General features: G+C 37.8%; 1 protein-coding gene across 1 annotated transcript in view; it reads right to left on the bottom strand.

Annotated features, from left to right (window-relative positions):
- LOC132858759 (IQ motif and SEC7 domain-containing protein 3-like) overlaps positions 1-14,610 on the bottom strand; it is a 45,117-nt gene extending 30,507 nt beyond the window's left edge. Inside the window, exon 1 of the mRNA XM_060889219.1 lies at positions 13,987-14,610. Coding sequence (XP_060745202.1) covers positions 13,987-14,504 — 518 coding nt within the window. The 5' untranslated portion in view covers positions 14,505-14,610. The remainder of the gene's footprint in view (positions 1-13,986) is intronic.
- Positions 14,611-17,400: the final 2,790 nt, after the last annotated feature.

The raw sequence follows: 17,400 nt of genomic DNA, 5'->3' as shown, positions 1-17,400 counted from the left end.
ATGTCATAAGCTCTTCCCATCTCATTCCCATCCACAAATACATCATGTGGCAACAAGGTGCCCAATATGTCAAGGTACCAAACACTTTTACTCAAGTATCACTCCAGTATTCAAGTGAGTTTGCCTCTGCGTGTGGTTTATTTAAGCTGGTGAGGACACAGAAATCTCTCTCAGGTGAGACCTAGTGCATTGTGATTACAGTAGGGGAAAAAAAAGCCATCTGAAACTGAATCCACCTGACTGTATTACGTGAACCAAAAATTCTAAGTACTATGAGATGCAGGCAACATTTTTCGGGGGTAGATGTGAGCTTCTAATCTGACCTACAATGTGGAAAGTGATCAAACAACAGAGAAGTAGCACTGCAGAAATGTGCTGTGTCCTGGAAAAATGTATTTAGTGCCAGATCCATGTTTTTGGGTCATTTAATAATGTTTGTGTTTAAATATGTACATGTATTTCCATCACTGTAGTGTTAAACGGGTACCACGGTAACAGTAAAACACTGGTGCATATGCAAATTCAACAAAGACTGATTAATTTTTTACTGTGCAGTCTTTATCAAAGACGTTTTGTGACTGTTTACCCGAAGAAATTAACTACACCAGTGACATAATGGCATGAGTGTAGCATTCTCACATTTTTTTCTATTATTAACACATGCAAAATAAATACAACTGAAGACTGATTAAAGAAAATGTGACCATGTTTGTTTGACTTGTCCAGAACGTCCATTCCATCAATCCATGACCTCATTGAACAGATAAACAGGAAGCGGGGATCTTGTCAGAAGTGACAGTTGGAGATTGATGCCTTAGATGCCTCACATAGGCACTGACACTGACAGCCCAGATAATAAGACAGCCCAGATCTTATAATTTAAATAATGTTTATAAATATGCCTAAGTATGATAAAGAGAGTCATCTGGCATTCATTAACTTTAATGCTTAATTATTGATCCAATTCGAAATGGGTTATATTTTGTTTTATTTCACCTTTTTGACTAGAGCCAAAGACTATGAACAGATGAGATACTGTATGTCTGTTTTAAACTTGAAGAGAGAACAGTTAACACATGCTTCTCTCTCCATGCATTCTTAATATTTTGACTTCTGAGGGTCAATTGGACTGAAAAAGAAAACCAGTGAAAATTCTTCCTTTTTCGAACAAATGCCTTTGTCAAAAGCTGTGCTGCTTCTTGTTTAAAAAACTAGAAGCCATCAGATTTGCTGCTATAGATTTTTGTTTTGTTTAGGCCTTCTCAATGCCCCTCTGAACCATTATAAGTCACTGAAGTTCCTCAACTTTTTTTGTCCTTCCCCTTGAATCACTCAGCACATACTGTACATTGTAGGTGCATGTATGCTGAGGTAAATGTAATAAGAATGCATTAAAATCACTAGACCAAGTCAACAGAATGGATTTTTATTTGGTGAAAATTGCAGTAAATTGAGCAGAGATGTCCCCACAGAAATACTTCTCTACCATAACACACAAGCATACAGACACAAAGTAACACACACACTCATTCCTTCCATATCAACAAACTACTGTAAGCATCCTTGAAAGGTTAGTGTTGTCACAAGAAGATCTGATCTTCCTCTACACAGCACATTTACAGAGGGGGGAGACAGAAACAGAAAGAAATAATGGTGAACGTATAGAGAATGACAGATTGACCTATACTGAAGAGCACACAGAAAACAAATTTTGAAGTCAAGATTTCAAAATATGATTTTAAAAGATACTTCAATGCGACTACTAAACCAACGTGAAACTGTCTAATTTAACAACTCTCCGAGCTTCTCTAGTTCACTAACCTAAGCTTATTTGCATTGTTCACCACAATTAAACTTGATGTATTAATGTGCTTGTTGAGTTTTTCTTTTAATCACTCTTAATCAAATTAGACCACAAAATATTGAGTTGTGTGTATGCGTTTCCATTAGCACTATAACACAAAGTGCTTATATAAGCAATTGGTTTAATGGTTTCAATTATTAGCAATTCCTAAATAGACTAAATTGACTCCTTTCTGCAGTCTGTTCCCCTAACACATTTAATGATGTAAAACAATACAAGCAGAAATTTCATTGCACAGAAGAAGTAAACAGTACACAGTTGACCTTGTAAGAGCAAAAGTACTCTCGTTTGTACACATAGTCACAGCTCAGTAGACCAAGAAATGTTTCCAACATTGATGAACATATTTAATTCTCTATGCCAGTGTATTTCATAATGTGGCCACAATAAGCTTAGTGAATCTTGTGCTTAGAAAATCAAAGGCTCTGCTAGTTAGGGCTGTCATTTCTGTAGCCATACTGGGCAACATCCTGGGGCTTTTGTATGACCTTTTACAATTACCTGAGGAGTTTGTGCTGGTGTATACAAATGAGTGTTTTAGCCAGAAAGCGAAAGGAGAACATGGCACTTCAACATTAATGTTGTATAAATAACATTAGAAAATAAATAGATTGGGGCAATAACAGGGGAAGGGGGAAATAAAAAAATGCCGGGATATTTTCTGTTGTCTTTGATCGCTGGATTTCCCTGCTGAATTCTTCAAGTAAATTTGCAGATAGTCTTAGAAATGTGATATTATTTGATATTTTCAAGAAAACATTCCAATAAACTGGGATAGAATAATCCTTATACAATGGTCATATACGCTCCTCTGTGTTTTTAGACAGCTGGGTCTCAGATTAGATCCTAATTATTTTTTTAACTGTTGAAATCCCAATGGACTGAGGATACAATGAAAGTGTTCAGTAATAGACAATGAATAACATTGCAGAGTATATGAACGGAAACAGTTTTTAACATTCATAAAAAATTCTTAACAATTGTTAATTAAAAACAAACAAATAAACAAATACATAAAAACATAAATAAATAAATAATAACACAGTTCATACTACAGTATATGCACCATTGTTTAGCTACTGCAGTGTTACTCATTGCGCGGCTCGCGAGCCTCCTGCGGCTCGCCAAGCTTTAATATGCGGCTCGCATGGCTCTGTCAGGACTCAGCCCGGACTATGGCCACGTGCCTTTTGTTTATGTTCCTCGTCACGTGTCTGCCCCGCCTTTGTCTGCTCCCCCCGTTTCTACACACCTGATTCCTATTGTTATCTTGTCCTGTCTCTAGTTCGTGTCATGTTTTGTGTACTTCTGTTATTAAACCCCGTTTATTTGTCTATCCTGCATCTGGGTCCGTTTTATCCCGTGTTCGTGACAGGCAGTAAATAATACGATGATATGATCATGTGGTTAAAATTTATTTGTCATTTAAATAACATTAAAAACAATCAGGGAAGCATAGAAAAACGAATGTGCTCTATTACAAATAATAATATATATTTATATATATTATTTGACTCGTCACTGACTCATTGCGTTCTGCGCAATACCCAGTTTTTGCCGGCCTGCCAGAAGCTAGTTTGTGTTTCATGCTAGTTAACAACTTGTGTTTACTGTACACACGGACTAAAAATGGATCGATTTCTTATCAAACAATCCCGTGCACAAAATGAACAGCAACAAAGCAATGTGACTTGGCATACTTTGCGGTAAAAGTGGCTCTCCTATTGACTTTGTCCTATCAGTGTTGCTCGCATGAAAAAAATAGTGAAGACCACTGAGCTACTGAGTACTAAAAAGGGAGATATTTTGAACTTCTGGTTTTTTTTTTTAATGGTTGGTGCTAGTACAGTGGTGAAGCGGTCTATTTTTGCATTGATTATAAAATTTTACGATTTGCCTAGAAAGCACTGAATAATCTCGTGCCACAGTACCTGAGTGAAACTTAGGTCTTTTATTATCCACCACACATACTTTGATCAAATGATGCAAGCTACAGCAGGAGACAGAGATGTCTTTTACAAAGCCCCGCAGTTTTAGAACAGCCTTCCAATTAGTGTTCGGGACTCAGACACATTCTCTTTGTTTAAGCCTAGGCTGAAAACATTGGTTTAGTAAAACCTTTTGTGAATATTTTTTGTTAGGTAAATGAGCAGATCTCTAGGGTTCATGGACATGAAGTATTTGATGAACTTGGATGTTTGTATGCTGTCACCCCCCACTCTTGTTCAATCAGGATTGTCAAAGGTGAAAAGGATTGCTTGTGTTACCTTCTGGCTCGCACTTTTTAGTTATAGCTAGACTTGTCGCAGCCCCTGCTTGCTCTCTGGACACAATATACATTCTCCTTAACCATTATGTGAAAATAAGCATACCTAATATACTATTTTACTCTCTCTTGCCCTTTCTTTTGCTGCCTCTCCTTCCCTCTACACATGCTAGTCTTGTTACCAGATTACTGATACCAGTAACATTGAAGCCTTTTACTCTCTGGATCTGCTTGATACCGATACCCCACTTCTGGTTGTAGTTCTCATCACTTGAAAACCACTCACTGCTGCTGAGGAGACAGCAAAGAGATATAAGATAACTGTGGATGGTACAACTTAAAAACCAAGAAGATGGCTTTGGACAGCAATTGATATAAACTATTCTGTTACAATGAGTTTGGACTACAGGTATTCTGGCAGGTTTAGCACTGAAATTGTCTTGAACAATTTTGCAGTCAAGTCTTCATCAAGTTATCAATGATCAGTTGGTCATTTTAAAACTGTTATATATTTCCTGAATACAAAATACTTTTTGACCAGTACACAGTTATAAAAGGGAATTATTTATAATTGCTCTGTACAGCATCTCCCAGATGTAGAACAGCTCAGTTTTGCTGGGATTAAGTTTCTGTTGAGCTGCCATCTGGACATGCTGAGATCCTTGCAAAAATATAAGTGACGGAGGTAGGAGGGGGAGGCGAATTGAGTGTCATCAGCATAGCCGTGTTATAAAAACCCATGTGAGAATATGACCTCAGCAAGAGAGTGGGTACAGTATAGATGGAGTACCCAGCACTGAGCCTTTTTGGAAACAGTTGAACAGTCTGCATGGACCACATGCGGTTTTCCTCCATGTCACCTGATATAACTCTTCCACTAGGCAAGAAGCAAATTTTGCCGTGCTGTATCACAGAAGACAAAAGTCTTTCCAAGGTAATGCTTCCTTCAGATGAGGAGGGAGTGCCTGCTCCTGTTGGTGAAGCAGGAGTGTTCAGACAAACGCATCTATTTGTTCAGAGTTCAGAAGCTGTGGATAAACTCTGAAGTCCGTCTCCTGTTGAAAGCAAGAGATGCTGCATTTAAATATGGCAACGCAGAGGACTACAACAGAGCCAGGGCAAACCTGAAAAGAGTCTTCAGGAGAGCCAAACATACATACAAAATCCACATAGAAGAACACTTCCACAACTCCCCAGATGCAAGTGGAAAGGCATCCAGACCATCAAAGACTACAAACCGACACCTCGATCTCAACCAACCAGCAGTGCCTTCCTACCGTTACGATCTAGGCATGGGACAAATTATTCTAAACCGCTGACTCTTCTACTGATCACAGTTCACTTTCACTCTCAAAAAACGTATGTTTATTCAGCGTCTAGCAGAGTGGATGCACTCAAGGCAGCTGGTCCGGACGGCATACTGGGACGTGTTCTCAGAGCATGCGCTGTTCATTCACTTTAGCTCTGCATTCAATACAGTCCTCCCCACTGTACTGATCACTAAGCTCAGTGGGTATCTGCACCTCCACTTGCAGATGGATTCTGGACTTTCTCACCAACAGACCTCAGTCTGTTAGGATGGGCAAACAGGTATCCTCAACCTTCATTCTAAACCCTGGCATCCCACAGGACTGTGTTCTGAGCCCACTACTCTACTCCCTGTTCACCCATGACTGTGCTTCTATGATAGGGCTGGGCGATAAAATGATAACGATATGCATCGTGATAGACACGTGTTCGATAGCGATAAAAAATGTGCTCGATAAGACGTTCGATATTTTTTATTCTTCGTCGGAAGAAAACAGAGGTTGTGAAGCAAGTTTGGTTGCATTAACAAAGGCACTCACTCTCTGGTAACCTAGCAACTTGGGGAGTAACAAAAATTGTTTGAGGAAAATTCATCTGATTCAAAGCCTCTTTTAATTCATTTTAAAGCTCACGTCACGTTCTTGTGCAATTATTGTGTGTGTGTGTGCGCATGTGTGTGCGTGCGCGTGTGTGTATGACAACGCGCTTACGTAAAAGCAGAAGGAGACACGAGGAGTTAGCGGTCTTTTGATTTGAGGGCGCGTGTTAGTGCGGGCTGCAAAATGGAAGGGCGCAATAACATGTCAATGAGCAAAGTCAATGAGCAAAGAGAAGAAACAAACAGGAGAAAACAACAGAAAATGTCCAAGGTTTGGGACACAATCAGAGCATCTGTTTCCAGCAGCAGGAAACATTGCTTCAAAGCGCAGGGCAAGCCTCAGTTCTGAGCATATTGTTACCTTTTTTCGTTGCAGTCATATGCTCCTTTAAAGACTTTTAAAGCACACATGTTGAGAGAGAGAGAGACTTTTATATTCTGATTAATATATATATATGCTTAAAGCACTCGGTGTGAAACCATGCATGAATCTAGGTCCAAGTTCCTGTTCATGTTTTTTGCCTCTTAAATACCACAAAGCATTACAAATTAGACAGTAAAGGTTTGTTATGCCTGAAATGTAGATTTAGAATCTTTTAGTTCTGAAAGTTGCATGACTTAAAGGCAGTATTTTTGTATTATTATTACTATTTATTTTAATGTATGCCTTAGTTTTGATACTATTATATTTTATTTTTTTGTTTTTGCATCTCAGAAAAGGGTTCATTTAAAACCCCGAATGTATGACACTTAAATGTACTTAATTCTTCTCAGTCAACTTTGTCATTGTTCACAGTACAAGTACAGACAGAGAAACAATGAGTAATATCTAAATGTTTATTTTGGATAGAAAATATTGTTGTATGCATTGCCTACTACGCATTTAAAAAATAAAAGTTAATTTTTCTAAAAAAAAAATTTTAAGAGACCCGTCTTATTTTCTCTTGTATATTTAATATTGCTCTTTAATTAAGCAAAAATACAGTTTATCAGATTACTCGATTAATCGATGAAATCTTTGGTAGAATACTCGATAACTAAAATATTCGATAGCTACAGCCCTAATTAAGTCTATGAAAATATACTTGAATAGTTCAACTTCAAGTATGATTAAAGAATAACTTGAGTTACTTTTTCATATTTCTGCAGGTTTTATATTTCAAACAATGTTACTCTACTATATCAGGTTTGTTTTTTATATTACAGATGTATCTCGGTCTACCTCAGTTTTATTTATGTTTAAAAAACACTGCACATATTTTAAAACACTTTATTCACCAGAAGGTGAACAGCTAGTGAACTTCCTAGCACTAAACTTCCACTAAATTCTTAGGTTTCTCTGTTTATATTTAACACTTTGCACTATTTTATTACATTTTATTAAGCATTTCTTACATTTTCTTTCATTTTGCACCTTAAATGTTAAGCGATAATTGTTAAGTGTTCATTGTGACTTTAGACTTATGTTTACATTTTAATTATTTGAGTTTTCCTGGTTGTTGACATTTCTGACTTAATAATTGAAGGGATTATGATAAGAGGAAGGTTAAGTTTAAAATAAAAATGTTTAAATGTAATATATTTTTCTCCTGGTCCTTATTTTAAATGGGCTATAAAAAAGTTCAATAATTATCGATATCGACCGATATGAAACACTGATATCGTGATACAGTTTTCGGCCATATCGTCCAGACCTATTCTATGCATATCAACAACATCTTTATCAAGTATACAGATGACAGCACCGAGGTTGGCCAGATCAGCAACAACAACGAATCGGCCTACAGGGAAGAGATTCGAAGCCTGAAAGCATGGTCTGCTATCAACAACCTCACCCTCAACGCCACGAAGACTAAAGAGCTCATCGTGGACTTTCGGAAATCTAACAGCAGGAGACATTCCCCAGTCTACATCAATGGAACTGAGGTAGAGCAGGTCTCCAGATTTAAGTTCTTTGGAGGTTACATCTCTGAGGATCTGTCCTGGCACCAGAACACTTCAGCTTTGGTTAGAAAGGCACAACAATGCCTGTACTTCTTGAGGAGTCTTAAGAATGCTCATCTGTCCCCAGGGATTTTAACAAGTTTCTACCGCTGCATCATCGAGAGTATCCTGACCAACTCCATCACTGTATCGTACGGAGGCTATCTATCTATCTATCTATCTATCTATCTATCTATCTATCTATCTATCTATCTATCTATCTATCTATCTATCTATTAACTGGTAAATCTTCCTCCCTATGATCATGAGTGGGTATGTAACCAAATTAATTAGGTCATGAGTACAGTGAGACTCCTCTACAGAATTTCTGGTCTCACACTCTGTGACAATGTAAGAAGCTTGGCAATCAGGAAGAGCAAGTTGAAAACTTCTGCTAGAGCTGTAATAGGCACATTCCTGAGAGTGACCGTGTGGCAGATTCAGGATTCCCTGGAAAGACTGAACATTCTTGGCTGATTTATGAATGTATGGAGTCTGTCGATTCAGGATAAAACTGAGGTGACCTTCTTGGATTGTTGCCACCATGAACATGGAATGTATGGAGTCTGTCGTTCCAGGATAAAACTGGGGTGACCTTCTTGTCTTGTTGCCACCTGCCATCTTGCCACTTGGGAACAGTAAATGATTGGATGGAATAATCTGATTTTAAAGATGCACTTTTTTCATCTGACATAATTAGGCAGGCTGCAATTTAATTGTTGGAGACAGCTCAGCACACCAAGGACAAGCTCGCCCAGCTACCCTTATGAATTTAAATGGCACATATTTTCAAAAATTTTAAATGTGGCGCTGCAATATCCCCCAAGGTAATAAAGAGATAAACTGTAGTATAAATTGTTATCAAAGCAGAGTCATGCCAAATGTCAAGCCACTCCAAATCCAGCCTCTGTTCCTTTAATCTCACCCTCTTTCTCTCATTAAACCATTGTGTTGAGTGTCACGTACATTCATTTGTACACTCACGGTGGCTCTAAGGATTCATTACTCTTGCTCATCCCTCAATCTCTCTCTATCCAATTTCTCTCACTCTTCATCCCTCCTGCTGTCTATACAGAGCAACAAGGCTTGCTGCCAGAATTTGTAAGTCACCTTTGTACAGTCACCTTTATACACAGCATGAAAAAATAATTCATATCCCAAAACACACATACACATACACATGCATACACGCAGCAGTGAGCTGATATGTGACTCTATGCAATATCCTTGGCTAATGATGTGCAAGGGATTCACAGATGCTGTAGAAAAAAGTAGAAGAGAAATGAAGCAATCTAAAACCACTCTGCACAAAATGGGATATTCATGATTTGAATTTCTGCAGCATGCAAGCTGAAGCCAGTCGCCCTGTTATAACCACACAGACGTGTCTAGCATTCGCATGGCAAACAGTCTGATAATCCCTTCATGGGCAGAACAGACTACAGAAGATAGAAATAGAGAAACAGGAAATACTACAAAATACCTACATTTCTTATAATATAATTAATTTGCCAAAATTGTATTACAGTATGTATTTTTTTCAAATGTATTCACTGAAAGAACCAACATTCCCAAGGTTTTGTTAGATAAAATCAATGTCATGACCTCACTGCAAGCATTGCTTAATATGTGTTTTGTAACTGGTAAAAATCAAATAAGAAACTTAAATAGTAAGCAGTACTGGTCCATTTAGTTATATTAAGGATATATACGATATTTAATTGTTGGGGAATTACAGGTGTCTTGAGTTTGTCACATCCCTCCGGATTTGTGAACTTTAGGAAGTGTGTGAGTGTGTATGTGAGATATAGAGATAATGTCACTAATAACACTTAAATAGCATATATTTCACTCCTGGTGTAGATGGAGAAAGGCCAAACCAAGTGATCTAAACTAATCACCAAGACCAAGGTAGCTTAAATGAACACAGATACAGATAAAAAGAAAGCAATTCACATTCCAAGCTATTCCAGTCAAAACTACCACAGTCTAGTAATCTTGCCAATGATGACCTTATAATAAATACTGTAATAAGTGGCAAAGTAATTAACATATGTCAGATTATTTTACTCCGTTCTGAAACACACCACAAAGCTGACCCACGCTATCATTTGACTTCTTCTCACCTCTGTCCAAAATTTCATCTGTGTGTGTGTGAGTGTGTGTGTGTGTGTCTGTGTATCTCAATATAAGTAAGCTAGGTACATCTAGTAATTAACGCTGGTGCTGCGAGTAGAGAACGAAACATCTGTGTGCTTTCTAAGTGAGCGGTTGAAACATGCATACTCATGCTTTTCTGGCCTAAAAGGAAAACTAGAATTCTCAGATTAATTTACAACCTCTTATCATGCCTCCTCACAGACATTCAGGTACTCTTATTTTATAATGTCATAATTTATAGTTGACTTTACATTAATTCCTCATTCAGACCTATATTTTTGCTTAGAAAGATGGCATTATATAATAGCGTTTTTTTTTTTAAAGTATTTTACTTCATAAGCAGCTTTTTTTTGTCTGATCACAGCTTCTGCATTACTTATGATATCATGAGAAGAGTGACTTCAATTTAATATAACTGTCCCCCAAACAGATGAAGTAGCTTCCCTGCCCTAAAAACCCTAACAAATGTGCATGATTGATTAAGTCAAAAATATATAACCTGCATTCTAAATCATATAGCATCACATGTATGTATTTGCTAAAGGAAATATTTCTCCTTAAATCCTGAAATTGCAGTAAAAGCTATAGCGATTTCAGGGATCTTGTAGAATCAAGATGTTAAACAGGTCACAGGAGATGGTGCATAAGTTTAGTCTAAATGCTAATTAGAAGTCATCCCATGAGAACCCTACCATGGTCCTGAATGTCAACTGTTCTGAATTCTAGGCATAATATCTATTTCCGTCTCCATGCTGCTGGGTTCTCTGGTTTCCTCCACAACATGCTTGTAGATGGACTGTATATGCTAAATTGCCCCTAAATTGTCAAAAGAAAAATTGTCTGTATAGATGGTGCTCTGCAATAGACTGGCATGCCATCCAGGGTGTAATCATGCCTAGTGTTAATGTGATAGGGTCCAGATCCACCACAGTCCTATGTACACAGTATGTATAAATATGTACATAGGTAGTTAACATAGGTACTTTTTACCCTCTCATTCTGAAGATGTGTACCATGTGTCAGTGAATATGTAATGCGTGACCACAACATCTGGCACTGTTTTTATAACTGAAAGCACCTGAATGCTGTTACATTGCACAATCTAAGTCATGACAAAATGAGTACAGTATATGGGAAAAGATTTTACAACTGAGCAGGACTGCTGATTTCACTGGTAAGCAATTAAAATAGAGATGTTGGCACAATCTTGTGTGTGCGTGTGTGTGTGTGTGTGTCTGTGTGTATGTGTGTGTGTGTGTGTATGTGTGTGTGTGTACATACTGCATCATATACTGTATATCTGATACATGGCATAAACACAAGGCATATTCATAAAAATAAGTCTATTGATTCTATTTGATGAGGGTATGTTCTTTGTTAAGAATTTTTTTTTTATTTAGTTTTTATCATATTGTGTATAAGATGTGAAATGCATGTTTAATAGGCCTATTTTTGTACATCTATTCAAGTTTATTTGTATAGCGCTTTACAGAACATAAACATAAAACAAAAGATAAACATAAGGAGAAGTATAAAGAATTAATATAATAAAAATTCAAGATATATACAGTTCACAGTGTGTATGTATGTATGTATGTGTGTATGTGTATTTGTCCCCAATGAGCAAGTCTGAGGGCTCAGGCAACAGTGGCAAGGAAAAACTCCCTTAGATTGGTAAAGGAAGAAACCTTGAGAGGAACCAGACTCAAGGGGAACCCATCCTCATATGGGTGACACTAGATGGTGTGGTTACAAATATACAAGTATATTTATATCTGCTTCTTGACTTAATGGCTTCTACTGGTAGATCGAGGTGAGTCCCCACAAATTTCCCAACCACACAATTTTACTCCGAGCAAAAGTACTGCCCTCTAATAGCAAAAATAGTGAAGAGTCTTCAGAAGTTCTCAGAATTGGTAGAGAATATTAGATGTTCTTGAAGCAAAGTACAAAATGGTCTAACCATGGTAACCAATTTATAGTATGGATTATCATTTCAGCTAGTGGACTCCTAGCCAAAATAAACACCCTCAAAGTTTATATTAGTGACCTAGAAAATGAAAGCATTATGTTTTTTGTTACATAAGTTGACTTGATTTTTAGACATTTATTTTCACTGTGCAGATAAATATGTAGTTTGATGAAAATGTTATGCATTCATTTTAGCCAGTTTAGCTCAGGCAATTATAACAGTGATCTGAATCATATATCAGTGAGACAATAAAATTCAATCTGATTGCAGTGAATGTCACTGTGTACGGCTCAGGACAGTGATTGGACAGTGATTAGCATTTCAGTATGATACTACTGCAACACACTGATGCAAGTGAAATGGAATCCAATAAGGAATTACGTCTGCTAAATGCTGAAAATGTAAATGTAAAACATTCACTTTTGACACAGCAAAGTATGAAATTTGTTTATTATAAATCCCTTCATGTATTTTATTTTATATTTCTCCACCTATAATTGTTTTGAGATTTTAAGAATCCTAATTTCACTGGCATTTACTGCTTTTAATAGTAAACAACAATTTCTCAACTTTGGCACAAATTCAGCATTAACAAAAGAAAAAAGAAGATAAATAAACAACATGCGAGCAGCACAATGGAGATTCTGCTTTTCACTGCAACAATGAAAAAAAAAGTCTTGTATTTTTCCCGCAGGAATGTTTTTTTGATCTGGCTCAGAATTGTCTAGGTGAAAACTGGATATATATTATATTTATAATAAAAAGAACTATATATATATATATATATATATATATATATATATATATATATATATATATATATATATATATATATATATATATATATTGTTCTTTCAGAGCCTTATTTTTTTAAAAAGAAAATAAAATCAGTCCTGCTATTCACTTTACAATAACCCAACCCCCCACCCCCCCACACACTTCATATCTGCCTGATTTCATTAAAACACCTAAATTAGGCTGCAAATCAAATGTAAAGTTGTAAAATTCTAAAGCAATTCTACAATTACTGTATAGAGCACATAAATCCAGAACAGTTTCCAGGGTGATATAAAGGTAGCATCACTGAAGGTCAAAGGACAAGCGTGAAGGACAGGGATTAACGCCTGTGATCAACGACAAGTGATAATTCAGAAAGCTGAGAAGTTACTGTTTGATAAAATGTTTACAGATAAAACTCATTAAAGAGCTTTAATACACAGCATCTAGCCTGGGCTTATCAAATTCTTAGTAAATTAACCAACTTTGTGTGCAATATACGTGCAGTAAATTTAGTTCCGCCCACTGCATTCACTAGGCATACTGTATGTTAAACTATTCTAAATTTGCTTATTTAACCTTGGTGGATTAAACTGTATATATTTATCTCAACGCCTATAATAATAATAATAATAATAATAATAATAATAATAATAATAATAATATCATTGCTTGATGTTAGAGAAAATGTTGGCAAATATGCTTTTGACTCCTAGAAACAGGTCCTCTGACAAACTGTGTGCTGGAATCACATTGTGATTACAGGAGTAATTAAAAAGCACTCATGACTGGTTCATACAGCAAGATCCATATGCGTGGTTTTAATGCTCAGAATGCTGAATCAACATTTTCTTTCCCCTGTGAATTCAAATAATCACTAAGAAAAAGGGAAAGCACAAATGAATGCTGCAGATCTTATTCAGCAGTAAAGGTGCATAAAAAACAGCTTTATATGAGCATCAGTCATAAACAGGGAAATAAACGCGGGGCTTAAGGTTAGAAAAGGCTTGCGTGGGAGGAATTGTAATGACGGGTGGGTGAAACTGTGACTGACTTACTCGGCTTTTCTGGCGAGTCCGGCCGAGCGGCAGAGGCTCACAGGCGGCTGCGGCACCAGAGACCTGCACCTCGGGCTCCTTGCGCGCTCCTCCCGCTCCTCAGGAGGAGAACCGGCGCTGGATGGTGGGGCAGCGGGAACAAGCTGCAGCTGTCGCGGCGGAGAGGGATGATGATGAGGGTGGTGGTGATGATGCACCGGCGGAGGAGGGTGATGTTGCGAAGCCTGGCCCGGAGCTCCGGCCGGTAGAGGATGCGGCCCGGATGGTGGCGCTGGGCTGCTGCTCCTCGGTGGAGGAGGAGGTGGATGCTGATGCTGCGGCTGCTGATGCTGGTGATGCTGATGCGGATGCGGATCCCTCAGGCGCCGGTTTTCTCCAATCAGGTCCTGCACCTTTCTCTCGAGATCGTCGATTCTCTGCCGCTGGGTCTGTATGAGGCTCTGTTGGTTTTGTACGATGGTCGTAAGCTCTTTGAGATAAAGCACAGCTTTCATGGGGTTGTCCAGCAAACTCTCCATCGCTAACCGTTAGTGTCTGAAATGGATGTTTTTGGAGAGGATCGGAGAGATACGTGAAAAATAGCCCGTGCCCCCTCTCTCTCTCTCTCTCTCTCTCTCTCTCTCTCTCTCTCTCTCTCTCTCTCTCTCTCTGTGAGTTTTGTGTTCAGGCTGAGTACGGATGCGGATGCCTGTGCTGATGCGGAGGATCAGTATCAGAGTATCAGGAGGAAGAGGAGGAGCTGTAGTAGGAGGTGAAGGAGGATGCTCAGCACTGTGGCCAACCACAGAACAGCGTGTGGACCCTTAAACATTAACCCCATCCACACCTTCATTTTTACTTATCAGCAATATGCCAGTATGGTTTTACCTCTCTGCATTTAATTTCTGTCAAGTATTTATAAACTTAATGCAAATCCCTGCAGTGCATAACAACTGTTTACAGCTACAGTGTCAGGTCAATTTTACAATGTGAAACAACACAAGATTGTTTCATTATGTTCAATTGTGTTGAGCTGTACTGGATGCGTAGCCTGAAATAAGCAAGTGAACAGGGGATGGGGATAACATGGAAAGCCAAAGGGTTCATACACGCGTTTTAATACATTTCTTAAAACCTACACTAAGGTTATGCATCTATAAAATTAAATGGCAAAGTTCCAAATAAACAACAAACTGAATGCAGACAAAAGCTACCTTTTAATAATTAGCTTACAGCTGTAAATGAAACAATTCAAAGTTGTTTTGATCGCTAGGGGTGTTTCACACTTTTGACCAGTGCTTTGAATTCAACTGACATATGGTTTGAATTGGAAGCGAGAAGAGGAGCCTTGAATCATATTATCTATCCCAGAGTAAATTTTCTTGCTTGGCAGCTAGAATTGCTCTGATCTACCACAACCCTTGTGATAAAGCGAGATGATGAAGGTTGTCATTTTGTTATTGACACATGACAGGGTAGATAAAAAAAAACAATTAAAAAAAAATCTGTGAACATCTGGAAATTCTCCCCTTTCTAAGCGAATCTGTCTATACTGGGATCTAGTCTCTGTTCTGTTGAGCTGCATTCAGCTAAATACATATAGTACATGCATGTGATTGGATAAGCCACAAGAGAAGATCTGTTCTAGAAGCCCGGTCTTTTGAAATATTTTGATGGGTCTGCATTTGCACCAAGGTACACCCTTATACCTATAACCACTATAGGATAGAAGTATCCCAGCAATCTATTCTCTACATCAAGATTCCGGCAGTTTTATTGCTATACAAACAAAACTGTATTGGAAACCTAATAAGGAAGCAGAAAGTGTTTCACAAGCAGGCTATATTTTGGATGACTGTCAAAAAATACAGTGCCTGCAGAAATTACTCACGACCCAGTGCTTATTTCTCTTTTTGCTGTATTGCACCATCAAATTTAAGTTTATTTTAATGACATTTTTGTGTTTGTTTTGAAGTGACTCTCTTTGGAAATGGAATGAAATTAAAGTGTTGAGGCCCTCAAAATTATGACATTAATTTAAATAAATTTATAAAAATTTATAAAAAAGTAATTTAATAAAAAAAATAAAAAATCCAAGATCTCATAGTATATGTGTTACATAGGATGCAATTATAATTCATATCAAAAATGATAAAGGTTAATAAAGCATTAACAAAGCTTTAAACTGCATTGTCATCTTTACTAAGATCAGGCTAAACTGATTACTTGGGCAAGAACATCTGAGGGCATTTGGAAAAAGATTTGTAGTATCCAAGAAGACTAAAGTTGAGCTATTTGATCTAAAGCCGACTCATTATGTTTGGAGCAAATCAGGTACAAGTAGGACCAAGAAAGCTTGTTGCTATCACAGGCAAATTGGGTGGAGTTAAATCTATTTGTTGAGGAGAACCTCAATCAAGCCAATTTGCTTTGGCTTGATTAATTTTGTAATTGCAGTGTATTTATGGATAAAACCTAGGTTAATAAGTAGGCTTACAAAAAATGCATATATGCAAATACATAGTCTGTTCAAGTCACATGGTCTTAGTATCAGCATCATCTAGGCCAGTTTGCTGTCAAACAAGTTTGAGACCGTTCTGAAGTCATGTTAAAATGATTATGATGATTATCAATGTGTTTTTATTTAAAAAAATAGCAAACTGCTGAAGAAGCAAACTGCTGAAGAACATCACACAGAAAGTTACATCCATCCACCAAAACTCATTGACTGGGTAAGAAGGGGATTTCTAACAGAACAACATCTTTCTTACACTAAATCTTGTGAGGTATTCTCATTAAGGTTCACAAAATGATCGAATATTGAATTAGCAGAAAAGAATGAGGATGCTAGCACATGACAAGCAAACAGTTTGTACTAGCCATAATAATAATATAACCTACATACTTAAAATGAGTGAGAAGGACCAAAATAACTACAATTAACTTCAAACCAAGGGGGGGCACAGTGGCTTAGTGGTTAGCACGTTCGCCTCACACCTCCAGGGTTGGGGGTTCGATTCCCACCTCTGCCTCGTGTGTGTGGAGTTTGCATGTTCTCCCTGTGCCTCGGGGGTTTCCTCCAGGTACTCCGGTTTCCTCCCCGGTCCAAAGACATGCATGGTAGGTTGATTGGCATCTCTGGTCCGTAGTGTGTTATTGCATGAGTGAATGAGAGTGTGTGTGTGCCCTGCGATGGGTTGGCATTCCGTCCTGAGATAGAACGGTAGAAAGTGAGTGAGAACTTCAAACCACAGACACAGCCACATATACGATCAGATAATTAGGACAATTACCTACCATGCAGGTGTTGATGTGCAGCTATTAAATCTAAATCCCCACCCCTTCAAATCAGTTCTTTACATTCCAGCTGTCAGACATGACAAAGTGATAACCAAGACTGCCGTTTTAACAGCTTTAGGAACAGCTAGAGAAAAC

Source organism: Tachysurus vachellii, chromosome 16 (assembly GCF_030014155.1).
Source record: "Tachysurus vachellii isolate PV-2020 chromosome 16, HZAU_Pvac_v1, whole genome shotgun sequence".
Classification (NCBI taxonomy): Eukaryota; Metazoa; Chordata; class Actinopteri; order Siluriformes; family Bagridae; genus Tachysurus; species Tachysurus vachellii.
Note: the sequence above shows the minus strand (reverse complement) of the source record. Positions and strands in the feature narration are given on the sequence as shown.